This window comes from Nylanderia fulva, unplaced genomic scaffold (assembly GCF_048542155.1).
Source record: "Nylanderia fulva isolate GAGA-0341 unplaced genomic scaffold, ASM4854215v1 Scaffold33, whole genome shotgun sequence".
NCBI lineage: Eukaryota > Metazoa > Arthropoda > Insecta > Hymenoptera > Formicidae > Nylanderia > Nylanderia fulva.
The window spans coordinates 2,505,157-2,529,591 of NW_028190400.1; the positions used below are offsets into that span (position 1 = coordinate 2,505,157).

The 24,435-nt window shown below is 33.4% G+C and overlaps 1 protein-coding gene across 8 annotated transcripts in view; it reads left to right on the forward strand.

Annotated features, from left to right (window-relative positions):
• Positions 1-24,435, forward strand: part of LOC114941244 (cytotoxic granule associated RNA binding protein TIA1) — a 482,662-nt gene that overhangs the window by 434,221 nt on the left and 24,006 nt on the right. For all 8 annotated transcript variants that reach the window (XM_085484970.1, XM_085484974.1, XM_085484972.1 and 5 more), the window contains one exon: positions 24,157-24,337. In XM_085484970.1, the coding sequence (XP_085341096.1) occupies positions 24,157-24,337 (181 nt within the window). The remainder of the gene's footprint in view (positions 1-24,156; positions 24,338-24,435) is intronic.

A 24,435-nucleotide genomic window follows, 5' to 3' on the forward strand; every position in this document is an offset into this window, starting at 1 on the left:
TAGTGCGAATATAATATATACGTTCCCGCGATTAAAAAACGCGGCCACGTGTGCAAAAGTTACTTTTTAATTTATAAACTTTCACTTTTTCTCTAACTTTGTGACCGAATCTAGTTATCTGAGATTTTGCAATAAAATCATGCGTAATTAAATCAAACGCGCGCGCGCGTATAATTTAAAAATTTATTATTATTTCAAACTCTTAAAATTCTTCTATGCTAAGATTAAGAAATTCATGATAAAGGCAAATTTCTAATTAAGTTTGTATCTATGCTTCTTCTAATTAAATTAATGTAGAATACAAAAGAGAATATCTCTCGATTTTACGTGAATAATTTAAAAATTCTTTCGACTAAAGTAATAAAATTATACACACGCATAGAAAACGCACTCGTATTTTAAATCGCTTAAACATTTTTACATATTTGTAAGTAAATTGCATAAATGCAAGTAAATATTATACAATAAAAATATTTGATTTAATCAATTCTCCGAGCTTAGTTTTATTTTTTCCAGCAATCACCAGCTATGATTAACGATTATTTAAAGCAATATTTCAGTATCGATTCACCAAATTGGATTTCAAATTTAATTAGCAAGTAATCTCGAAAAACTTGAGCTCTCTTTAATTACATTAAATGTCTTTCAATCTGGCTTTTACGATCATAAAATATTTAAAAATCTTTCAACGCACATATTTTTTTTTTTAAATACTTAAATAATTATCTATTTAAAAATTACCACTCATATATGTATGTTTAAAATTTTTTCATTTATTTATTTTGAATATAAGAGTTTTAACAAGGCTCTGTAATATAAATATAAATTTAACGTATAAGACGGGCAACAAGAGCCAAATCGCGGATGACAATGCGTTATCCTAACGAAACTAAATAATTTTTCGTTAGAATTAAATACCGGTGCACAAGGCACCAAATTTTTACTTGGACACGGCCAAGATTTTAAATATGAAATAATCTCATATTTTGAGATTTAATTTCAATACCCCTTTAACCCCCCTACGGAAAATAAATAAATGAATGCAAGAGAAAAATATAGATCCGAAAATCGCTGAATCGGGAATCGAACCCGAGACCTTTCGCTTGCCGGGCGACTGCTCTTCCAGCTGAGCTATTCAGATCCTTTCTAACGAAAAATTATTTAGTTTCGTTAGGATAACGCATTGTCATCCGCGATTTGGCTCTTGTTGCCCGTCTTATACGTTAAATTTATATTTATATTACAGAGCCTTGTTAAAACTCTTATATTTGATACACGCTGGCTTAAAAAATGCGTTTGTTTACCAACATTAATATATATAACAGAGAAAAGTATAGAATCGAAAGGATCTGAATAGCTCAGCTGGAAGAGCAGTCGCCCGGCAAGCGAAAGGTCTCGGGTTCGATTCCCGATTCAGCGATTTTCGGATCTATATTTTTCTCTTGCATTCATTTATTTATTTTCCGTAGGGGGGTTAAAGGGGTATTAAAATTAAATCTCAAAATATGAGATTATTTCATATTTAAAATCTTGGCCGTGTCCAAGTAAAAATTTGGTGCCTTGTGCACCGGTATTTAATTCTAACGAAAAATTATTTAGTTTCGTTAGGATAACGCATTGTCATCCGCGATTTGGCTCTTGTTGCCCGTCTTATACGTTAAATTTATATTTATTTTGAATTATTTTTTATCCAAACCTACAACTTTTTAATAAATTATTTTTAATATATTGTTTATGTACATCAAGTAAAGAAATACTATGTCATTCGTGTGAAAATATATAAAATCTTATTGGCGATCTTACGAACTCTAACAAAACTCTCGAGCTTCGAGTGAACGACTTGGCACGCTTCAGGCAAATTCTTGTATTGTATCGATAGCCAATCGTGTTCAACTCACTACATGTACTGAGATGTACTCGTGACATCGATTTGCACACTTCAAAGTCACTATTTCTTATAACATCGTCTATTTGCGTCGTAGTATTGAATAGTAATTTCTTGCAACTGCTTTACAAAAGTTAACAACACGCAAAGTGGCATAACTTTTAGTGCATAACCAATTCTATATAATAAATTGTAAATTTTAAAATTAAATAAGTGATAGATAAATTTGTCGTGTTTCAAAATACATAACAATTATATAACAGTATAGAAAGAAAATGTTATTTAAATTTTTTAATTTATGTGTGTTTTAGTTTATGTACATGTATTTTCGACTACATATTTAATTACATACATTATTAAGTATATGTATCCCAATTCATATATTTAAATTTCGATCAATTTATTTAATATAAAGCTTTTTTTATATGTAATTTAACGATGATATTCGCGATATATTTCCTTAGTGTAAATTAATAGAACATTTTGATTACACTAAATTATTCTTGCTAAGTTATGTCATTAAAGATTTTTTGAGAGTTATTAAAGTATTCTGCGTGGAATTATTTGTGAAAGAACTTTGCCTATAATGCACAACGGCAACCTAAGATTTTTAGATAGAAAAGTTTCATATTTTCGGAAAAATGGTTCCTTGAAAAGAAAATGCATATATCTATAAGCATGACATAACGCTTTGACGTGGAAAATATCTCGACGACATTCCCTAAAATTATAATAAACTATCTCTTTATAAAAAAAAACCTGTAACTGAGCAAAGAATATGTTGTATATCTTAATATTCTGAAGCAAAATTATATTGTATTGTAATAAAAAATATTTCATAAATATTTTTTTGAAATAATTTAATGTTGTAATAAAGTAACTGAATATTTTTAAAACAGAAAACAATAATATCGCGTTACATTGACACTTCTAGATTTTATCTAAAAAATAATTGTTTAATTTTTAATTAATAAATTGCTATAATTAATATACATATATCACATTAAGATTTTTATTTAAACTTAAAATTCAAATTTTGGTATGTAAACTACAAATTATAAATTACAAATATATATATATATATTATTTGTTCTTTATTGTATTGCAATCATGCATTTCTGTATATCATAGATACTCGTATAAAAAACCATTAATGTAAAGATTATGACGATAAAACCACGTTTAATTAAATTGCCTCCTTTTTCGTGCATCATATTTTATGACGAATATCAAGCGACGCATATACAATTTACCGTAATACGTACCGGAATATGGAGCGAACAATGCGTGAACTCGCCCGCCTGCGATAAAATATGATATCAAAAGCTTAGACGGGTAAATAAGTTTGAGCGGAGAATAAAAGAAAAATAACGCCGCGGAAAATATCGGGAGGCATGAAGCCCAAAACTACAACGCGCGGAACGCATCCACGGTAAACCGCATTCAAAGAAAACAGAAGTCCCGAGTGCAAGTTTATCGGCTAGTGTTTTACTCGGCTGAATTACACGGTGGAGTTTATATGGCCGCCCCGTACTTTTCTCTGCGCTTCACTTCAGTATCTTTCCAACAACATTTCAGTTTGGTTGTGCCAACTCTCATCTGCAAATCCAAAGCGCGGTTTCACCATAACCACCGTGTCAAAGCTGATCTGCATACCCAAAAGGACGAAACGGGAAGACGTTTCGGCGACTGTGTGTATCGAAGCTTGGATTATATATATATATACTTCGACAAACATCGACAAGACAGCTATCACGCGAATAAACAAACGAAATCGACAATTTATTTGCATCGCGCGCGAACATGGACACGATACGTTAGGAAGAGGAATCCTCGAGTTTCTGTCGTATATTTATCTTATAAATGAGAAGCAGAGCCAATAGCAAGGAGATCTAGTGTGGGTAATATCAATTCTTGGTTATAACATCATAGAAAAAAAAACGGAAAGAAAATTAGGGAACAGTTTGGTCGTGCCAGCATTTAATTTGACTGAGTCTCAAAGTTATCCGGCAACTGGGCCAATATTTTATAGCCGTGGCAATTAGATAATTTTGCGGTCAGGCAAAAATATGATTGCTGGCGTGTGAAAGGACAAACTTGGGCGCGGGTTAATGTCGAAAGTTTGTATCGCCACCGACGTCGGATCGTACGTAGGGTCGAACCTTGCGAAGGCACCAAACGAAACGATGACGTATATATACATATGTATATAAACATATTATTTTGACGACATGATACATCACGATAAATGTGGCACTCGCGTATCCAAATCGAATAAATTTTATATTTTCATAACTTTTTCATAACTTTCACATAAAATTTTCGCACTCCAATAACAGGAAAATTGTCATCTATTTTTGCTATCAAAAATATTTTACATTCACTTCTCTTATTTCAAAGGGCAACATATATTTATCATATTGCAAAAATATTTATTTTATAAAGCTTGACATTTCCTAGTAAAATGTGAATAATTACTACGTAAAACATACAGAAGAATTACATTGGAATTTCGTGCATCGATATACAAAATTCTCGTATTTAAATATATTTGTAAAAACAAAAAATAATTGCATCCTGCTCACCGCTACATTTTATTATGGAAATCTCAGTAAATAAGAGCCAAACATGAAATCTATATTAATATGCGTACCCATTTTATATGATTACTACCTGTCCCATTATTAAATAACGCAAAATGCACGCACCGCGCATAAAGTTTTCGTAAGCTAAATGCACGGCTTATACATTTCAATAATGTACATTAGAGGTCACGCATTGCAGAGATTATGCATTGCAATATAATAACAGAAAAATAAAATAAAAACGTGCTGATTAATTTTTAGCCAGACAAACAATATATGTAAATCAAAATATCATTCAAAATACAAAAGAATTTTTACATTTACTAAATACACGGAAAGCAAAATATTATTATCGAATAAATACCAAAATTAATAGAAGATAGTGTTATATATGAATGCTACGTAAAATAAATTAAATAGATATTACAAATGCAATTTCCAATGTAATTGCTAATTTGAAATATATAATGTCATTATAATTTCTCTCCTGACACGATCATTTGTAATTTCATTTGTATACTTATGCACATTTAGAAATTTTATACTAATATTTGAATATATATACCTCGTAATGGAAGATGTGAATTATAAAACAAGAACGGAATTCTCTAATAATCAAATATCCTCGATTTCACTTCAACACGATCAAATTTTACAAATTTCCCCATTAACGTTCAAAATTTTCATCGACATATATGTATGTATATACATACTATATATGTGAGAAAAATACGGAAATGAGTATCTATATATGCGCATTCTCGTTTAAACGAGATACTTAATAATAATATACATCCAAGCTGTAAAACGAAATAGAGATTGGCGTAATTATTATGCGCATCGATATATCGCATTACGCCACGTAAATATCCATCTAATATTCATATCTCGTTATTTCGAACGTTGTCAAAGCGATAGCGCGGAATCCGTCGGTGCGTCACGAACGCTCGGAAATTGCGAGCAATGTGTCGTACCGAAAGGCAATCTTAACACATCGGAAGGCTAATCCGTCAGGAGCGACGTGCAGGCATCGAATAAGCAGCGCCAGTCCGTTTGCATGGGTTAAATTGTCGAGTCGTGTTGTGTGGAAACACACGGCACGCTTCCCGACGCTGAAGTGCGCAAGTATGCCCCCGTGCTAGATGGGGAGATCGCGATGGATTTTCCGGCACCGCCGGCGAAGCAACAACGTACGTACGTACAAACATACGTCGTATGCGTGCCGTCGGTCGATGCTACGGATTGTCTACTTGCAGGTGGTTCCGCAGTTAAGGCGGCCAGCTGCGAGAGAGTCGAGAAGTCGGCCAGCCCCTTTAAATTCACCCTTCATCTATATATCGCCTATATACGGCGGCCTTAAGCTGGAACGAGGGTGCCTCTTATCGCGCCGTGGCGTGGACCTTAACGCGTTGCCGCTCGTCGGGGGCTTCTATTACGTGGCTGTTGTCGGTTAGGTTTCTCACAATCGAGGGGAGCTGAGAGTTTAGACGGAAATCTCCAACAACTCGTCGAGTCCTCGTAGAAGTACTCGACTGTGCTCCGTATTAAATTACACGGTGATCTTAAACTCACTCACTCTAGAGTGGGACAGGCTGTCGGACGGGTGAATACGTGTGGCTTTTGGTACAGACCCGGGGAAACTATCTCTTCTGCGCGTTCCAAGATTAAAAATGATGAAAAACTATTATAGAGAATATTGCTTTTAAGTAATATAATCTTGTTTTATGTAGCGTAGCGTAACGTCTAAGGGAAAACAAAAACTGAACGATTCCCTTTAATTGCCAAATACGAGGCAATGTCCCCCGCGGCGAATCTTTTTATCAATTATCGGAGAATGGGAAACGAACGCGCACACTGACAGCGTATGCCAGCGACTGATATCCCATTGGTTAGCTCTTTGTCAAACTGTCACGGTTTGATGAAGCTACGTGAAATCAAAGACCAATTTGATTTCAATTAAAGGTGTCCCGCTTTCATGATTTTCTCCGCAACCTATTCTATCCATCCCATATGATTTACAACTGCGTCCAGCAAGAGCTGGCATGGCGTACGTTAAATCGTTAACTACCGATAATTACTTTTATAGCTCAAGGGTCGAGTAAAGTACTCTTCTCTTTCCTCCCCTGGGCGGTACGCCCTGTTAAGTATACATTGTTGTATACATTTAAACATATGTATACTACAGAAACCTGATAAAACGTCAACAAACGAAACTACCAACCAACAAGCGTCCGATATGGTTCTCTCTCTCTCTCTCTCTCTCCGTACCTCCTCTCCCACCCATTCTAGTCTCTCCTCTTGTATATCCTTTCCTCGTGTATTTTCCAACCATCCATCCTCGCTTTAGGCTGTAGAGAGTAGAGGTTTCTGCTTGTTGCATCGACGGCTAGCCGGTCGGTTGTTCCGACGAGAGTTTTTGATTGGCTGCCCGTATCACAACAGCCCGCGGCTAAGCGTACATCGAAGCAGCATGAATAGTAAATTGGTTGGAATTGCCGCGGAACGGGAAGTTTATATCCCTTAGGAAACGAGCCACAGGACGCGTGTACCCGGCGTTTCAAAGCATTATCGTACTCTTTGCGATCAACTGCTACGCCGCGCTCAGTGCATCGACACATCCTTCCTATATACATGAACACAGAAAGTGCAATCGGCTTTGATATCAAACCAGTAACGTGATTAGTATCGTGTCGTCCGGGATTATCCATCAAACTTCAGGTAACGCAATTTACAGAGTCTGAAGACACCTTGACATAACCATAACGTGATGGAAACGGATCTTATCATCGTATTTCACGAGTATGACGCGGGCAATGCCTAGTAATAACTAAACATAGACTGACAAATTTGATCACGCCCGACCGCGATCATAATTGATTTGAAGGATTTAATGTCGTAATATATTAAATCAGAGCAAATTTTATAGACGAGAAAGGAATACCATTAATTAAAATTGAAATTTTATATTCGTTTTCCTTCTTCGAGCTTCATATATATATGAAGCTCGAAGAAGGAAAACGAATATAAAATATATACATATATCATTTTTTAAATATATTGCATTTAAAAAAGTTTTGGCATTTTGTTGTTACCAATTTTTATTTAAAATAATCAAATGCTATCATGATTGAATTTATAAATAAATATTTATATAAATTAATAATCGCATAGAAATAGTATGAATCAATAATCATACAAAATTTGATTAGCCTGAAGGCCTTTATCCATTATTACCTTAAATCTTCCATTATCATAGATTAATAAACATGGTGTTTCATAATCAATTTGTAAATTGTTACACATTTTGAGTGCATGATTATAAATCGTCCAACTAACCAGAGCATATTCATGATACATCCCCATTATCATATATGAGCTGCATAGATATACATACATTCCCTTCAAATACACGATTTGTCTTGTGACATACGGATATGGCATATATTGATTATCATATAACAAATATTATTATAATATTATGATTTTTAACATCGGTCATCATTGCAATTATAGGTCACAAATATTAGCATCTATTCTTCGAATTACATGCATTATCGGAGTTTATAATTTTCTCAAATTACAAATGAGAAACTAAATCATCTCTAAATCATGAGAAACACGATATAATTAAGTAATGATACATGACAAGAATATAACAACTCTTGACCTATTTCTCTTTGGCAAAATTATAATATATATTAAAACGATTTTTTGATATTGCTTGTACGATTTAACTAATCAGAGGACAAAGATGCCCACAATGCTTGCGAGCCTCTTGAACAGATGAGCAGCAATTTCTTTCTGCCCCAGTATCTCCCAGGGTCACTCTGACTTCCTGACTCGATAATGCGGCGAGATGTGAAACTTTTGGTCAGAATACGAAATCCGCGCGTGATGCGAATTAAGAGCGCAGCTGTTCGCAATACGACGTGAAGTCAAGAAAAATCCTATATATCCCGTAAAAATTAATCCAAGACAGACAGTATAACTACTTGTATATACTATATACTTTCGTACCACAAATTGGGGGAAATTGGAGGCTTTGTTATTTACAATTGATCTCGGGCGAGATTGAGACCCTTAGCGTTGGTTTAAAGCTTCGACTTTCTTTCGCATTTCGTTCTTTCCCTTCTTTCGCTATGATATTTTACGAAAATATAAATTTTGGAAAATAAAAAACATAAATAGAAAAAAAGCAATATGAATTATTATTTATATTGATACTAAATACTAGATCCCCTAATTAATTATATTTAATTACACACACATTTTATATATGTATATATTATATATTAGAATGTCTTTTTTATATTAAAAAATTAACAGCCTTTAATAATATTTCAAGAAAATTAAAGCAGCTTGAAATTACTTTCAATCCGTGATATTAAACACAAAATACATGAACAATTAATAAGATTATTTTTCTCGATAAAAAAGAGTTAAAGGAATTAGTTGCGTAATAACTATTATATACTTCGTGTGTTGTATCCTCTCTAAATTTTCCAACTACGATATTAAGCTCGAAATTCTTACTTATTGATCACAAAACATTAAAAGTCGACGAAAACGACTTGTATTTTTCATTGTCACTATAATTGCACCGAGTTCGTACTCAGTGACCTGTTTCGAAAGAGGTAATGTTCCAAGCCAGACTGTGATGTTACACTGAATCTCGTAGGTATTGTTCTGAGGAGTACCCACACTTGCGAGATGTATTTCGCGCAAGAGGCAACGCGCGCGTATCCCAGTCGTGCATCTCCTCTTGACTGTGTGTACTAACAGCAGTCGGTCGTTGCAAGATCCATTTGGTCGTTAAAATACTTGGTCTCGCTTTCCTATTGCATGTTCGCAATTCAAAGCTATTGGGAACAATTTGCCGTATTGATCATCCATGTGTTCCAAATTTCATTTAAGTAATGGAAATGCTATTTGGGCAAATATGGATTTTTAATTTGGGATAAACATTAGAGCAAATATAATGCACGTTAAAATACGATTTCATTTCAATCAAACCGCGTGGTTGAACCGTTTAGCACAGTAAGCCGAAATACGTACGAAAATTAATATCTATGATTGTCTTGGGAATACTAATGGCAGTTTCCAGTACGATATTCTCCGTTTAAATGTTGCACTTGATAAATTATATTGATATGTTTGCTCGACATAAAGGAGAACAAATTGTGTAAGATGTTTTCAAAATAAAATCTATACATTTTTTCATTTAGATTAAAATATATAAAATTTGTTATTTTGTTGAAAAGCATGCAATACATGGCAATAAATGATGCTGCGTGGAATTACAATGCGCGATAAAAAATAAATTACATGTTTTGCCATGAATTGTCGATTTGTTTCGCTAGAATATTAAACAAATTTTAATATTATTCAAATATCACGCTACATTACGCCACAACATATTTGATATATAAAGATTTATCTGAATAAAGACTTATTATTTTGTTTTTAAATCATTTTATATATATATTAAAAAATTTAATTAATTAATTAAATAAATCCATATCGCTTGACAGATTGTTTCTTTGCTAAATGATCAATCAAAAAATAATGCATATCTAATAATATATATATATACATACACATATATGTATAGATTTGTTTAATTTAAAATGTTTTTCTTTTTGCTATAACAATTTAAAAACAAAATGTTGTGCAATTAAAATTACAAGTTTTGATAGAAAAGCTAAACTTTTTCTGCGCGTCAGCATTTATTCCGATAGACAGCAAACGAAAGTAGAGTGACGGTACCGTGCTAAAATTAGATTTCCGTAGTCCGAGATCGATCGAGTTTACTCAAGAGACGGTGTACGCATATGGCTGCCCTGCTTCAATCCCAAAAACTTTGACGATTATACAAATCGTGCCGATAAACCTACTTCGTCCTCGCGCAATTTCGCCTCCGGATTTCCGATGTAAATCGGCGCTCGTTTGTCCTCTCGACGACGTCTACTTCAGAACGATTCGGCCAATCAAGATCATACATCACTTTCAAAGGGCACAAATGCATGAAGCCAGCGTGTATGTTTTTACATATGAATCGACCAGAGAAAATTATTACGGCAAACACACTTGAAATATAGCATTATGACAAAGCACAAATCGGAAAAGCAAACAAAAAGGGAGACAGCTGCTCCGGATTAAAAAATTATATGCACTAATACCAAGATCGAAGCTAAAAATATATGGGCTTGCGTCAACATTTGCGGTGCAACCATTTATTATGCAATGCAAAAACAATGTTGTTCAACATATGTCTTGTGTAGGAAATAGACAAGTTATAAGATTACTATCGCATATGAAGAGAAAAGAAATTTAAGGTAGATCTCATATTTCATTTCTTGTTTCTAACTCATAAACAACGACATGAAATAATTGATCAGATGAATCAGATGCTACACCGGAATCCAAAGCTATGCTCAGCATTCTTTTCCCTACTATATCCGTTATAGTGAAGTCACCGTAGACTAGACTATCCAGCTCACGTAAAACAGACGCAATTTCGCGGCCATTTAATCGTGAAAGTGGTCGAAAGTAAATGATGGCAGACAAGCGCGGGGGCGGATAAGGCGGTGATTTTAGAAAGGGATGAGCGATGTAGGTGCGAGATCCCGCGTGGAAAGATAGATTGCTAGAGAGACCGAGCGCACGGGAAAAAGAGCGGGAAAGAGACTCAATGTTTGTAGTAGTAACTCGTGAGTAGTTGCCGTGCGAGTCACCGCTGCAACCACTAACCCAACCCCCGAGTCCTCAACCAAGCAATCACTGCTATCAGCACTTCGGAACCGGGACCGATCCAACAGTAATACACTCACCCGGACTAACGTGTTTTTGCAGACATCTCACCGACGCGACGCGACGCCGCTTCCGGGCTCGTATGCCCGCGATGGATATGACAATTGCACAATGCACACGAACATACGTTCGCAATAGAATACGCCTCGCCAGCTCGAAAACTTCGCGCGCAATCTTATACGGTATACGTGTATTTTGTTTGCGCGAACATTCGCGCTTCTCTCGCTTCTTCTTTGTCCTTTGTGTCTCGCTTCTCGGTGTGACGATAAAATCACGTTATTATAAAATCGATCGTGATAACTAAAAATTCTCCACTTATAAAAATTTTCTACATATTTCTTCCGACCTAGTTTCGTATTAGAAAGAAAAATGATCGGCAACGTATTATATCGTTACGAACTTCCGAATCTGTCGCTTCAGAGCCTGATAACGTAATTGCAATAGAAATTCTCACGTACACGCACTCGTTAAGAATTATCTTTTGTGATGTAACCTTCTCCATCACACAAAGTACACACAAATTGGAATCAATGATCGTATAGATTTTTATATACGGTCAGTGGAGTACGAAGAACACGAAGCCGTGCACCGCGCTGGCCGATAATAAAATAGCGACAGCATCGTATAAAAGCCCGACGTATAATTAGCCGCACACACGAAATGAAATTCCTGAGGGTTGCCACGCCGCATGCTGCGAACATACTCTACGGTTTGGCGAGATCAGGTTCGAAACGAAGAGGTGCCGAATACGTCGGGTGTAGAAGGTCGAGAACGAATGGAAGCGAACGGCAAAGAGGGTTGGTTGGAGAAGGATCGGTGATAACGGTGGCGACGGGGGATGCAGCCTGCGGAGGGTTTGTAGAGATGCGGATCGAAGGTAATATAGGCACATAGGCGAAAGGCGAACGAAGGTGCAGAGAGAGGATTGCTTTTCCCGTTTCGGCGAAGCGGGAGACCATTTCGTCGTCGAGTGCGGAACGCTGTTGAACACCTCCGTGGCTCTTTAAACGCTCGGATCAGTTTCTCTCTCACCCTGGATCGTTCTGTTTCTATCCTCGTCTCGTTTCCTTCCTGTATCTTTTTTCCCGCTCTCTTTTTCTCTCTCTCTCTCTCTCTCTCTCTCTCTCTCTCTCCCATTTCCTCTCTTTTTTCTCCCTTTCTCTCTCTCTATTTCTATTTCTATCTCCTTTTCATTCGGCTTAATCTAAAACGGTTCACCTTCGCGCATCAACCTCTGCTTATCTTCGATTGTGTTCTCTGCACGGTTTATACATTCAGTCCTCAATCCTCGCAAAAAACCCACGTGCTGGATTATCGAGACGATTCGCCTAATAGGATGATTCGCGACTGATTAAATCCAGCAGGAAAGTAATTGATAAAAAAGCTTATAATAAAAAGATAGAGAATTTTTTTTATCTCTTCTTTACATTTATATATAAATACAATTAATGCGTGTAAATGCTTGAAAGAAAATTTAATAAATTATTATTATTTTTTAACAATTATTGACTCGACTAATTACAATTAATTATATAGGTGTTGTTATCACGGTTGAAAGGTGCAAAACCGCTTTCATCTTCAATACCGTATATCGTAGTTATGATACGACGGTTTATCTAAATAGATATCAGGGCTATGTACATTCCGCACTTCTAATTGCACGAATCTACGGATGAGCAATATCATAAACCGCGGTTTATACGTACACCTACGAACTTCTGAAAATATTTAGCAACTAGGTAACACACATACACAACCGAATAATTGTATGCGTATATTTATCCGCGTATATTTACATTTTAACGTTAAATAACAAATATCAAATTAAATCTGAGATTGAATATATCGTGTTTACGTTATTTACCCATGTTTTACAATAACGTTATTTACACGATTAAATTAACCTATTTTTACGCCAGGGGACCTACCTTTGTTGTAACCTGTATTGTAACGAAAATTCCCTTCGTTTCCGGGTAATTATCATCGCCGGTGCATGAGCGTAATTTACGCTTGGATACGATCGTAAAAAATCATAATCGTTTTGTCATATATCGTGGATTTTAATTTTACTTCAACTAACGCCGAGTCATCGATCAAAATGGTTTCATTGATATTTTTCCGATGATAATAATAATAATAATAATAATATCTAATAATATATATATATATATATATATATATATATATATAATATTATTACTTATATTAAAATTTATAATGAATTTATAATAAAATAAAATTTAATAAAAACTTTCATATAATATACATTATTTAATTGATCGATAACTGGAACTTACATCAATCAAAGTAAAATATCTTATTCGTTTGTTATACTACATAGATGGACAGACTACAAAAAAATTAGGATAATCAACGTTTATTAAAAGAATAAGTTATTTTTATATATAACACTGTTGTTACTATGTATGTACAATTAATAAAATCACAAGCGCGGTTTTCTTTAAATGAAATAAATAAGTAAAACCTGAATTAAAATTCTTTCTCTAATTTATACTTTAATTTACACTTATATATGTAATATGCTTTAATTATGTATATTAAAAGCATCTATCAGAAGTCCAAAAAATTATTATTGGAACTTTTTATATTTGGTGCATAATAATTATAAACTATATATAAATTCTAGCTGACGTTTGAAATGGCCGCCGTAATGAGTTCATTTCGAATCAAACATTACCGCAGAAAGTAAGGATACCTAAATATACAAGTGTACGTATTGAATGCCGTTATGGGGGCCACCAATCTATTAGGGCAAGTCAGAAAAGGCGAAAGCTCAAATTTATGCCGCGACTACAAATCTTAGCTTGGCCCGACTCGGAGAGAACGAGCTTACGAATCGGAACGGAGTAAAGCGCAAAGCACTAGACTGAATTCTAGAGTCTACTTCGAGCAGTAGATACTATTATATATTAGTCGATTACGATAAGAGAAAACATCTGAATTAGAAATTCATAATTTGTCACAGTAACTAAAAACAAAATCTGCTCTTTGATTTATTTTTGGTGTCGACTTTTATTCTATTATAAATGATGTTCACAGTTGTATTATTATAAAATATAACGACAGCAACCATAAATGAAATAATGGAATGCATTCTAAAAAAGAAAGAACATTCTCTCTTGAAACTTTTATTTTTAATATTTAATATCATATTGTAATTTGATTAAATTTAAATCAATCTAATAAAATATTATTTTAAATTAAAGAATAATGTAAAATATAAAATATAAAATAAAAACGAACAAAAAGTATCTATGTTTTTTATTTTATATCAAAATATATCAAATTTTTACGTCATATCAAAATGTTATATCGTCAAAGTTAAAATTGTTACTTACAATCTAAATCTAATAAAATTGGAAATATAAAACAAAACTTGGATAATTTTCATTTTAATGATATTACGTAAGTTGCACAGTAATGCAAATGAAAATTTATATGGTTGATATAGAGATAGCGAACCGACTGTATACACAACAATTGTGATAGAGAGATATAGGAAGTACGAAACAAGAGTCATAAATAATAACCGAGTAACCCTTTCGCATAGATTTGGATGCAGCTCAAACTTCGGTGCGAGCATGGGGTTTGAGGTAAGGCTTTTCCTCGGAACGAAACCGCCTATCCCAAGATTATACGGAAACTTTAACGGCCACGGTTACTCAGCCTTCTTAGCAAAGTATGGCAGCCGTGGTTTAGCTCGCAGGTTTATTAGTCCCGATAATGTCCCTGTGGAGAACACGCGTCTGTGTTTACTGTTAGGGTCTACTTGAAGATATGGGCTCTAACGTGGTATATGCGCTTACAACAAATGTATTTGCATTATGCATCTGCGTCTTTGTGTGAAACTTGGATTTGTGCGAATCTATGCTGTACTCGTATCTTCGAACATGAGGAACTTGATTCTAGTTTTAATTGCATGATCTCAAGTAATTTATTTCGGAAAGATTCTTGTTGACTTATCTTTTAAATATATTTTTAATATTATTCGATGGTATGTAGTGTGTAAACAATTTGAAATAAAAATAACACAATTAATAAATTGTATTCTTTCTTAAATACATAATATGAAAAGTTTGCGATCGTTTTGCGATCTTCGTAATACTTAAAAAGAAATTAATTTTAAAAATTCGGCCAATCAACGCGAATATAAACGTAAGAAGCGGTATTAAAAGAGACATCCTCTTGTCACACGGTTGTTAGATGCAATATATAATTAAACTTGATTATTAATTCCAACGCTTCATCGCACGCCTAATAATATTGTCTCTTCTCGCCGCGCACTTGTGCACTTCGCACGGATTGGCCGATCTTTTTAAATTAACTTCTCATTATTTATCGCGAAGATCGCAAAACGATAAGAAAGGCTTTCTTACTTGATTTAACTCACTTTACCTACACATAATGGATGTGGTGATTATTATTGGAGTTATTATTGCCCTATATATTTCAAATAGAATTTATATAAAATTCAATTTGTCAGTCTTCATTACTAATTTTATTATTATATGTTAGATTATATACTTTATTTGATATCAATATTCTAACATTATTCTACATTTTACAAAAATATTTTGTAATGTATCCACATAAACTCGAGAATTAACTTAATTAAGCTTAACTTAATTAAATCTTAACTGAAGATTTCACTATAACATTACGCTATAAGTAGATAGTAAAAGTTATAACTTACGGTTATAACTTACATGCAATCTCATCGTGCGTCGATATACGGCTATACTATCCATAAAAAGACGCATCGTACAGTTTATAGTGTAATCTTGAGAGATAGGAGAAACTGGTCAGGAAATACCTAGTTTTTGTCATTATGAGGAGATCCATTAAATTGTCGTTAGTGCCGTAGCGGCATAAGGATGTACAAACTATCGTCACAATGGTAAGCAAGTGGGATAAAAAGAAAGGGGAATATCTATTCAAACGTAAACCTTATTTAATGTAGCACATTTGTACAAAGCTCTCATGATCGAAAGCATTTGCTCCACCATTCTTCACGTGCCTTATTGTATCTCGAATTTACGCTTGACTAATATTTATATCGAATTTTCTGACATACAATTCTAACGTCAACTTTGCAGGACTCATTTATTATTAAACGAGATCCTCACGAAATCTCTCAATATTTTTTCTAATAATCTCACTGTAATAAAACCTTTATTTGAAATATTAAAAATATAAATATAAATTTAACGTATAAGACGGGCAACAAGAGCCAAATCGCGGATGACAATGCGTTATCCTAACGAAACTAAATAATTTTCCGTTAGAATTAAATACCGGTGCACAAGGCACCAAATTTTTACTTGGACACGGCCAAGATTTTTAAATATGAAATAATCTCATATTTTGAGATTTAATTTCAATACTCCTTTAACCCCCCTACGGAAAATAAATAAATGAATGCAAGAGAAAAATATAGATCCGAAAATCGCTGAATCGGGAATCGATTATATTTGATACACGCTGGCTTAAAAAATGCGTTTGTTTACCAACATTAATATATATAACAGAGAAAAGTATAGAATCGAAAGGATCTGAATAGCTCAGCTGGAAGAGCAGTCGCCCGGCAAGCGAAAGGTCTCGGGTTCGATTCCCGATTCAGCGATTTTCGGATCTATATTTTTCTCTTGCATTCATTTATTTATTTCCGTAGGGGGGTTAAAGGAGTATTGAAATTAAATCTCAAAATATGAGATTATTTCATATTTAAAAATCTTGGCCGTGTCCAAGTAAAAATTTGGTGCCTTGTGCACCGGTATTTAATTCTAACGGAAAATTATTTAGTTTCGTTAGGATAACGCATTGTCATCCGCGATTTGGCTCTTGTTGCCCGTCTTATACGTTAAATTTATATTTATATTACAGAGCCTTGTTAAAACTCTTATATTAAAAATATAAAATTTAGGAATTGTTTTAAAATACCATTTTATGTAGGAAGAAAAATAATTTTCGATTATTTAAGTGTCATAGATATATGCTTAAATTAAAAATTTCTGCATACAAAACTGTTTACTGCAATTTATAAAATTTTGATAACGGTGACCTGTCAACTATAACGAATGTCGCAAATAATTTTTGCGACACACATAATTAATGCTGTAGGAGTATATTCCATATCCGCGAATCGTCGCTACGTAATTTTTTTTTGCACGTGTCGTTTTAACACGGATATTTTGCAGGAGGATGATACGTCAGGAGTTAAGGCCAGTAGCAAAGAAAAGAGAGAAAGAGAAAGAGAGAGGTGGTGTGAACATAGACAAGTGTGTAAGTGTACCACAATCAAAGCAAGCTAGCTACAAACGTTTTATATCTAATTTACCCTTTATTAAAAATATGTTTTTCGTACTTTTTTCTTACTTCTTACCTCTTTTTAAATAATTATATTTCGCAACCTTTCAAATACCTTTAACATTATTATTATCTGTCTATGTTGTATTTATTACTATATTATAATTATTAATCATTCTCTTATCTCTTTCCATTTTCACTCTTCATACTTGTATACATTATTGCGTGGAAAAAAAGCACTGCTATATATCACTGTAGCTGTAAAATATTACGATAGATCAACCGGGAATATATGTAAAATAATTGCCATTTCGGCATTAATTGCGCGTTGATTTAGAGTAATATTTTATCGCTTTTATATATTTTTTTCTTCGTATACGTACAGCCGTTCTCTCTTTCGTTCACAGTTTTAAACACGTCGTCGCATTAATGAGTGCTTAAAATAAAAACAGTAATAATACGTCAATTTTAAATATATCACGCATTCAAATAAATTTCATAACTTCTCTATTTGTAAAAAAAATTTCGTAAAATTATAAATTATGAAGAAAGAGGTTATACATGCACCAGTGTACATTGTTTTATAGAATGACTTAGACTTTACATTTCTATTCATGTTTCGTTGTGGAAAATATTTTCTGTTTTATATCTATTTTTTGTTTTTTTGAAAATCACGAGCGAGTGAACTGCTGTTTTATAGTACGACTAGTGGTATTAAACTAAATTGGTAGACTTGTGTCATGGTCTTTTATGTACGTACATACATGTATACCGAGTGCGCACCTCGGAACGTATGCACGTATATGCGTATGTAGTGACGTCGTTCCAATCTCGTTAAAGTATTTTTTTATGTCGTAACGTTTTATAATACAATTTGTATACATTGGCTTTAATATGCATGCTCGTATACTTCCCCTTGTTTGAGAAGTCTTATCGGACCTAAGATATTCTAAATTGAAAAGGATATTAAAGGTATACGAATACGACAAAGAGAAGTACGGTGGGAAGAGAATGAGAGGGGAATTGTACAGTAAGCAAGGTAAAAGAAAATCGAATCTTCCTTCACTTTTTTCACTCTCTTTTTCATATTTCTCATTATTTAATTTTCCATTCTTGTCGATATTTTTACGTAATTTGGTTATTATCATCGGAGTGAATCAGTGCTCGGATTCTTATAAGAGAAATGGAGTTGGTGATTGTGTGCACAGCGTTTCTCCATCAAGTTTTATCCATGATATCCCATTCATACTTCGCATATTTCGCATTTCATTACTCTCCTGTACAATCTTTCATAGTACATGTGCACTTTTATACACTGTGCACTGTATTTTATTCAATTTCCCTATTATATTTTTCGCTAATGTTATTTATTTTGAGATTCTAATTTTCAATTAAACTTATTTTTAATTCAAAATTACATATAGGCAACCAACACACAATAATAACCGTGCAAACGTAATGCAATAATGTAAATCACGCAGACATAAACAAATAACAAATATATTATATATGTATATATATCTGCACATGTGAAATCAATTAGATTCATATTATCGAAATTAGATTTATATTTGTTTTACGAATCACTTCGCTCTTGCAACATTTTCTTGCAACTTTTCAAGAATTTAATATCGACAGAAATACTGGCACTTAGCAATGGCTTAAATATATCTTTAAACTAGAAATTTTTTAACTAGAAAGCAAGCAAAGTATTTGAGAAACAGGAACCAAAAAACCATCATTTCATTCGATTCGCTTTGATTTACATAAACGGTCAGAAAGTTACAAATGCATCAGTCCGAGCATTGATTATTCAGATATCTACGGATGTTCGAGAATAAGAAAAAGGAGAACGACTACAGCCAGTGTCCACTTAGTGCTCGCTACCATGAATTTAGTCGGGACGAATATTGGCGCGCTACTTGGGTGACCAGTGCCAACGAAACTTCAAGTACCCGCGTTATTTAAGGGGATACGTACATTCGAGTTCTATCGTCGTCCACTGGAGATTCCATCCGCCATAAAACGGAGAAAAGTGGAAACTTCCCTTTCGAGAAAAGGAGAGAGCGAGGAGATATTGCAGAGGTCTAAAACCGTCCCGTTCTTCCTTTTTTTTCCTTCCTCACTTCTGTATTCCACACCCCTTTTTTTCCTCTTATTTTTTTTTTTTTTTTTTTTTTTTTTACTTAAGGTCGGAACTAGCGCGTTCGGATTCCGGCGCGGTCGGTAGAAAATTTCGAGTTTACCCCCGAATTTCTTGTTGATCTTTCATCTCCCAGCTCTCGAGAGCGGCGAGTTATCGGAAATTCAGTGAAGTAAAAAGTTACTAGATTCGTGCGATAAATCTAGTTATTCGATCGCCAAGTGGTTCTCGCTAGATAAGAATAAAGTTTCGCAGGAATACGCCAGAACTGCCGTTGACCTGGCGTATAGAACTTCGATTTAGGCACGTCCGCGTAATCAGCTGCCTAATGAGCCGAATCTAGAACTACAGGCTGTTTCCATAATGGCGGATCTTCGACCAGGCACGTCCGTAGGATCATAAATCACAAACCATTTTCGAAGAGCGACAGAACCAGCGAATTTAGATATTTTCTTACCGGCACAAATTCTTGTCCGATCCGGAATACCGAGATATATGGAATCGATAAAAGTTTAGAGGAAATTTCTACAGAATTTTTAGTCGCTGTAATACCGTCGCTACTGCGCCGCTGTGCTCGCTACTTGAAAGTAGTTACTTACTTTTATTGCCGCGCGTAAACTGACACGTAATTTCTGCAAGCGCAGCTCTCGAAAATGTTGAACTTTATACATATCGGTTGTATGTGAAATTGCGACTATAATACGTTGGTAAATAGCCCTCTCAAGACTGTGCAAGTCGTGTAATCACGTTAGGGTCAGGAACGTATTAAGACTTTAAATGTGGACGACGCATGAGTCGGACCACTTAAAACGGAAACGCCGGGAAAGCCTGAGGAGTTAAATTGGAACATCGTACTCAGTGGAATCAAATCAGTTTGGATCGGTATAGCCCAATCTCGAGAAGGAATATTTCGATTAAGGTACTAAGAATTTGCAAAGAGAAAGTAAAGTCAGTTTTAGAAAGCAAGCCGTTGAATAGTTCTAAGAATTATGATTTCTCAAAAGTTTTTGTTGCATTTCTGCATGGAAAATCTGATATTTATTATCACAATTCAGAAACTAGGATAAAGCCTCAACTTTATCTATTAATTTTTTGTTAATAAATATTATTTATATATATACATATACTCACACAATTATATATATATATAATTATATATATTCTATATATAATTATATATATAGAAGCTATTCTAGATCTATTATATATTCTATATATAATTATCTATTATATATTCTATATATAAAGATGTATTATATATTCTATATATAATTATATAGCTCATATCCTCTTTATTTACATTTTTTAAATTTAGTATTTCACTAATATAATAAAACTTTCATTAATGCAATAAAAGTTTTTTAATTGAATTATCTTATGATACTAATTGGAATTAGGATTTAAATTGACTGAACAATGATTCAATTACTTATATATATATATATATATATATATATATATATATATATATATATATACACATATAACGGTATGATATGATATAATACTTTTAAATATAATAGTTTTATATATTATAGATATGACCAAAGTATTCATTCTGTTCACATATTGAATACCTATATCATATTTGTGTAAACGTAATATATATGATATATATATATATATATATATATATATATATATATATATATATCATTTATCGTATATATATTATATGTTATATTAAAATTAATTAAAGTTCAATATGATAAAAATCCTATACAGTTTAATAAAAATCATATATAGTTATTTTTCCATCTAGTATCATTCTATCTGAATCAACTTCAGTTTTGTTGTTTTACTTTTAAACCATTTTTTTCTTTTAAGAAGTTTCCGTACAAAAATCATCGCTATAGATCTACTCTAGCTTTTCAATTTTTTAACTTACATATTTTTGATAGAACTAATTCAAAATATTGGAAGCAATTCTTTTAACTGATCCCTGACATCTTGAATCTCGATATCTTATCTCGCTTATTCGAAAACTGCGTCCATTGGACAGACAAGTATTGACAGAAAAGCAGTGACTATCTCTTGTGTCGCTTAAAATCCAATATAAAATTAATATTTTGCCGGAAGCAATTTATTACGGTTCTAAAAGGAGGATATGAGTTATAGATCCAGCATCTTCTTAAAATACTATGTTGTATGTATGTTATATTTGCATCTTTCCTACCGTGTTATAAATTATTTATAAAATAATTAATAATATAATAAGTTTAAAATTAATTTTTTTGATTTTTCAGCATAATTATTTATATGAACCCAAATTTAATTATTTCACTTTTCCAAGTTAAAAGTTTATTTTCCAATAATTTAACATAATTAATAAATAAAACATTTAAAAAAGAATTATTTCAAGAATAGAACGAGAATAAATTAATATTTTTAAAGGATTTAAATTTTTATAATTTAATTAATCTACAAAAAATTTATTTAAGTTTATAATATATAATAAACAAACTCTCATGTTCTGAGTAGGATTATAAACTGCAACAATTATAGACCAATAGATATATATTTTTTTATATGATAATATGATTTATCTGCATATTTGATATATAAAATGCTTGCTAACTCTTGAAAATTTTGCAAAATTTAGTATGATGTATACAATCCGTAAGCAAAACTATTATATTATTATATTAAGTACATTAAGAGATATAAATAATATTTACACATATTTATTGTAATAATTATGAAACAATAGTTTCGTATTTGATATTCAGATTAATTTTTTATAAGAAGAATAGTATCAGAGAAATAAATTAATAAACTCAAATTAGAAAAACCTTTGCATATAAAAGTTTTTGAATTATCTAAAATATCCTCTCGTATATATATAAAATAAAATGGATTTTACAACCTTGAGATAATATCATATTAAATATATGATCATCGTATCACAATAACAGAGACATTGACTCGTTACATCTTATCGTTAATTCTCAATTATTAATCCCCGAAACGATCGGCGATCAAAGACGGGAAAACTATTAAAAGTTCCCAATTCCGCGAGCGTAAAAAAAGAAGCGCAGATATTTCGATCCTTTTCTTTTTGCGAAATAAGCATTCTAGAACAAACAAAATTTTTTTAAAGCCGACCATAGACGGCAGCGACGAGCAAGTTGTGCCGACATTCCGGAGATACTGAGAATAACGTTCGCCAAGCAATAAAGAGATAATGCCGAGCTTTGAGAAAAGAAGAGAACGTCCCTCGGTAAGTTCTTAACGGGACGTTCTGCCGTTCTGAGAGAACCTTCTATCTCCGAACGAGGCAATTACAGGCCGTGGTTTACCGGTCGCGTTTACACCCGTAGCTTGCCTCCACCGTATAGGCTAAGCTTCACGGTACGATCGTAAACTTAGCTGACGGGGTTCAACCTCTTTGGCATTGGCGTTCGATATCTCGAGCAGCTCGGGCGTCCTGCTTCGACCACGTCGTGAAACCTGGTCGACCTCTTTCATAGTATCAGTAAAAGTAATGCCGAGGAACGAGTGGGGAGGTAAAGGATACGTGAGAGATCTATCGCGCGCGTCGGGGGTAGTAGATACTTTCAATAATGGCTTTTCCAAGGCTCCACATGCGTGTTGTTTCTTATATTGCTATCGGGATCATATACGATCACCGTTGGATGTCGCAAACGGAATAATCATTTTGCCGCGCACTGATCGTTTTTTGATGAATGCTTCCGTATGCACCAATCGGTGCTCATTCTTTATGCACCAATCACGATTACAAGCGAGCGGAACTTGTGCATCAAGCGGCACAATTGTGCCGCATTGATTGATAATAAAATAAATGTAGCAAAATGTAGCACGCGGTGTGCATAGCTAATATTTCCTGAGTCGTTTTCCTAATTAAGGAATTATTTTCCTTATAATTTATAGTAATGAAACATTATTTTATTAATGCGTAATGAATTTTAAGCGCAAAAACTGAGAAAAATTGATACGTCGACGTCGGTTAAAATAGGTTGTGATATAGCGAGCGTTATATAGTAGATAAAGTAAACTTGTTAAACTTCCATACAATTTTGAATTTTATATTCACTAAGAGTAATTAATCCCCCGGCATGAACAAAATCAAAACATGGATAACCTAGTAAATATAATCTAAAAATTCGCAATACAAAACTCGTTAGCTCATACTAAAATTGAGTTCTCACAATAAATGTTTTTAAACCATTTCATATTTTTTCCGATACAATATGCAAGAATCCTGTACAAAAACTCATTTACCAACAATTTCCATTATGTTTCTATTGTGAATCAAGAAAGATAACTTATGTATTCAGGAATTTGTCGTAGCTGCAATTATTAACGCTTGACTCGATTTACTTATACTTATCGATATATTCTACAAATGAACGGAGATTAAGATGTGCCATCTTTTTGTTTCACAGCGAACGCAAAGCCGCTCACGTTCGATGAAGTTTACAATCAAAGTAGTCCGACCAACTGCACGGTATACTGCGGCGGATTGACCAATGGTTTAACAGAAGAACTTATGCAAAAGACCTTCTCGCCTTTCGGATCCATCCAAGAAATTCGAGTGTTTAAGGATAAAGGCTATGCATTCATCAGGTAACATTTTAACACTTTAAAAATATTTTAACATATTTAAAAAACCGATACATTCATATATTAATGTACATACATATATTCTCACATTTGTTTATCAC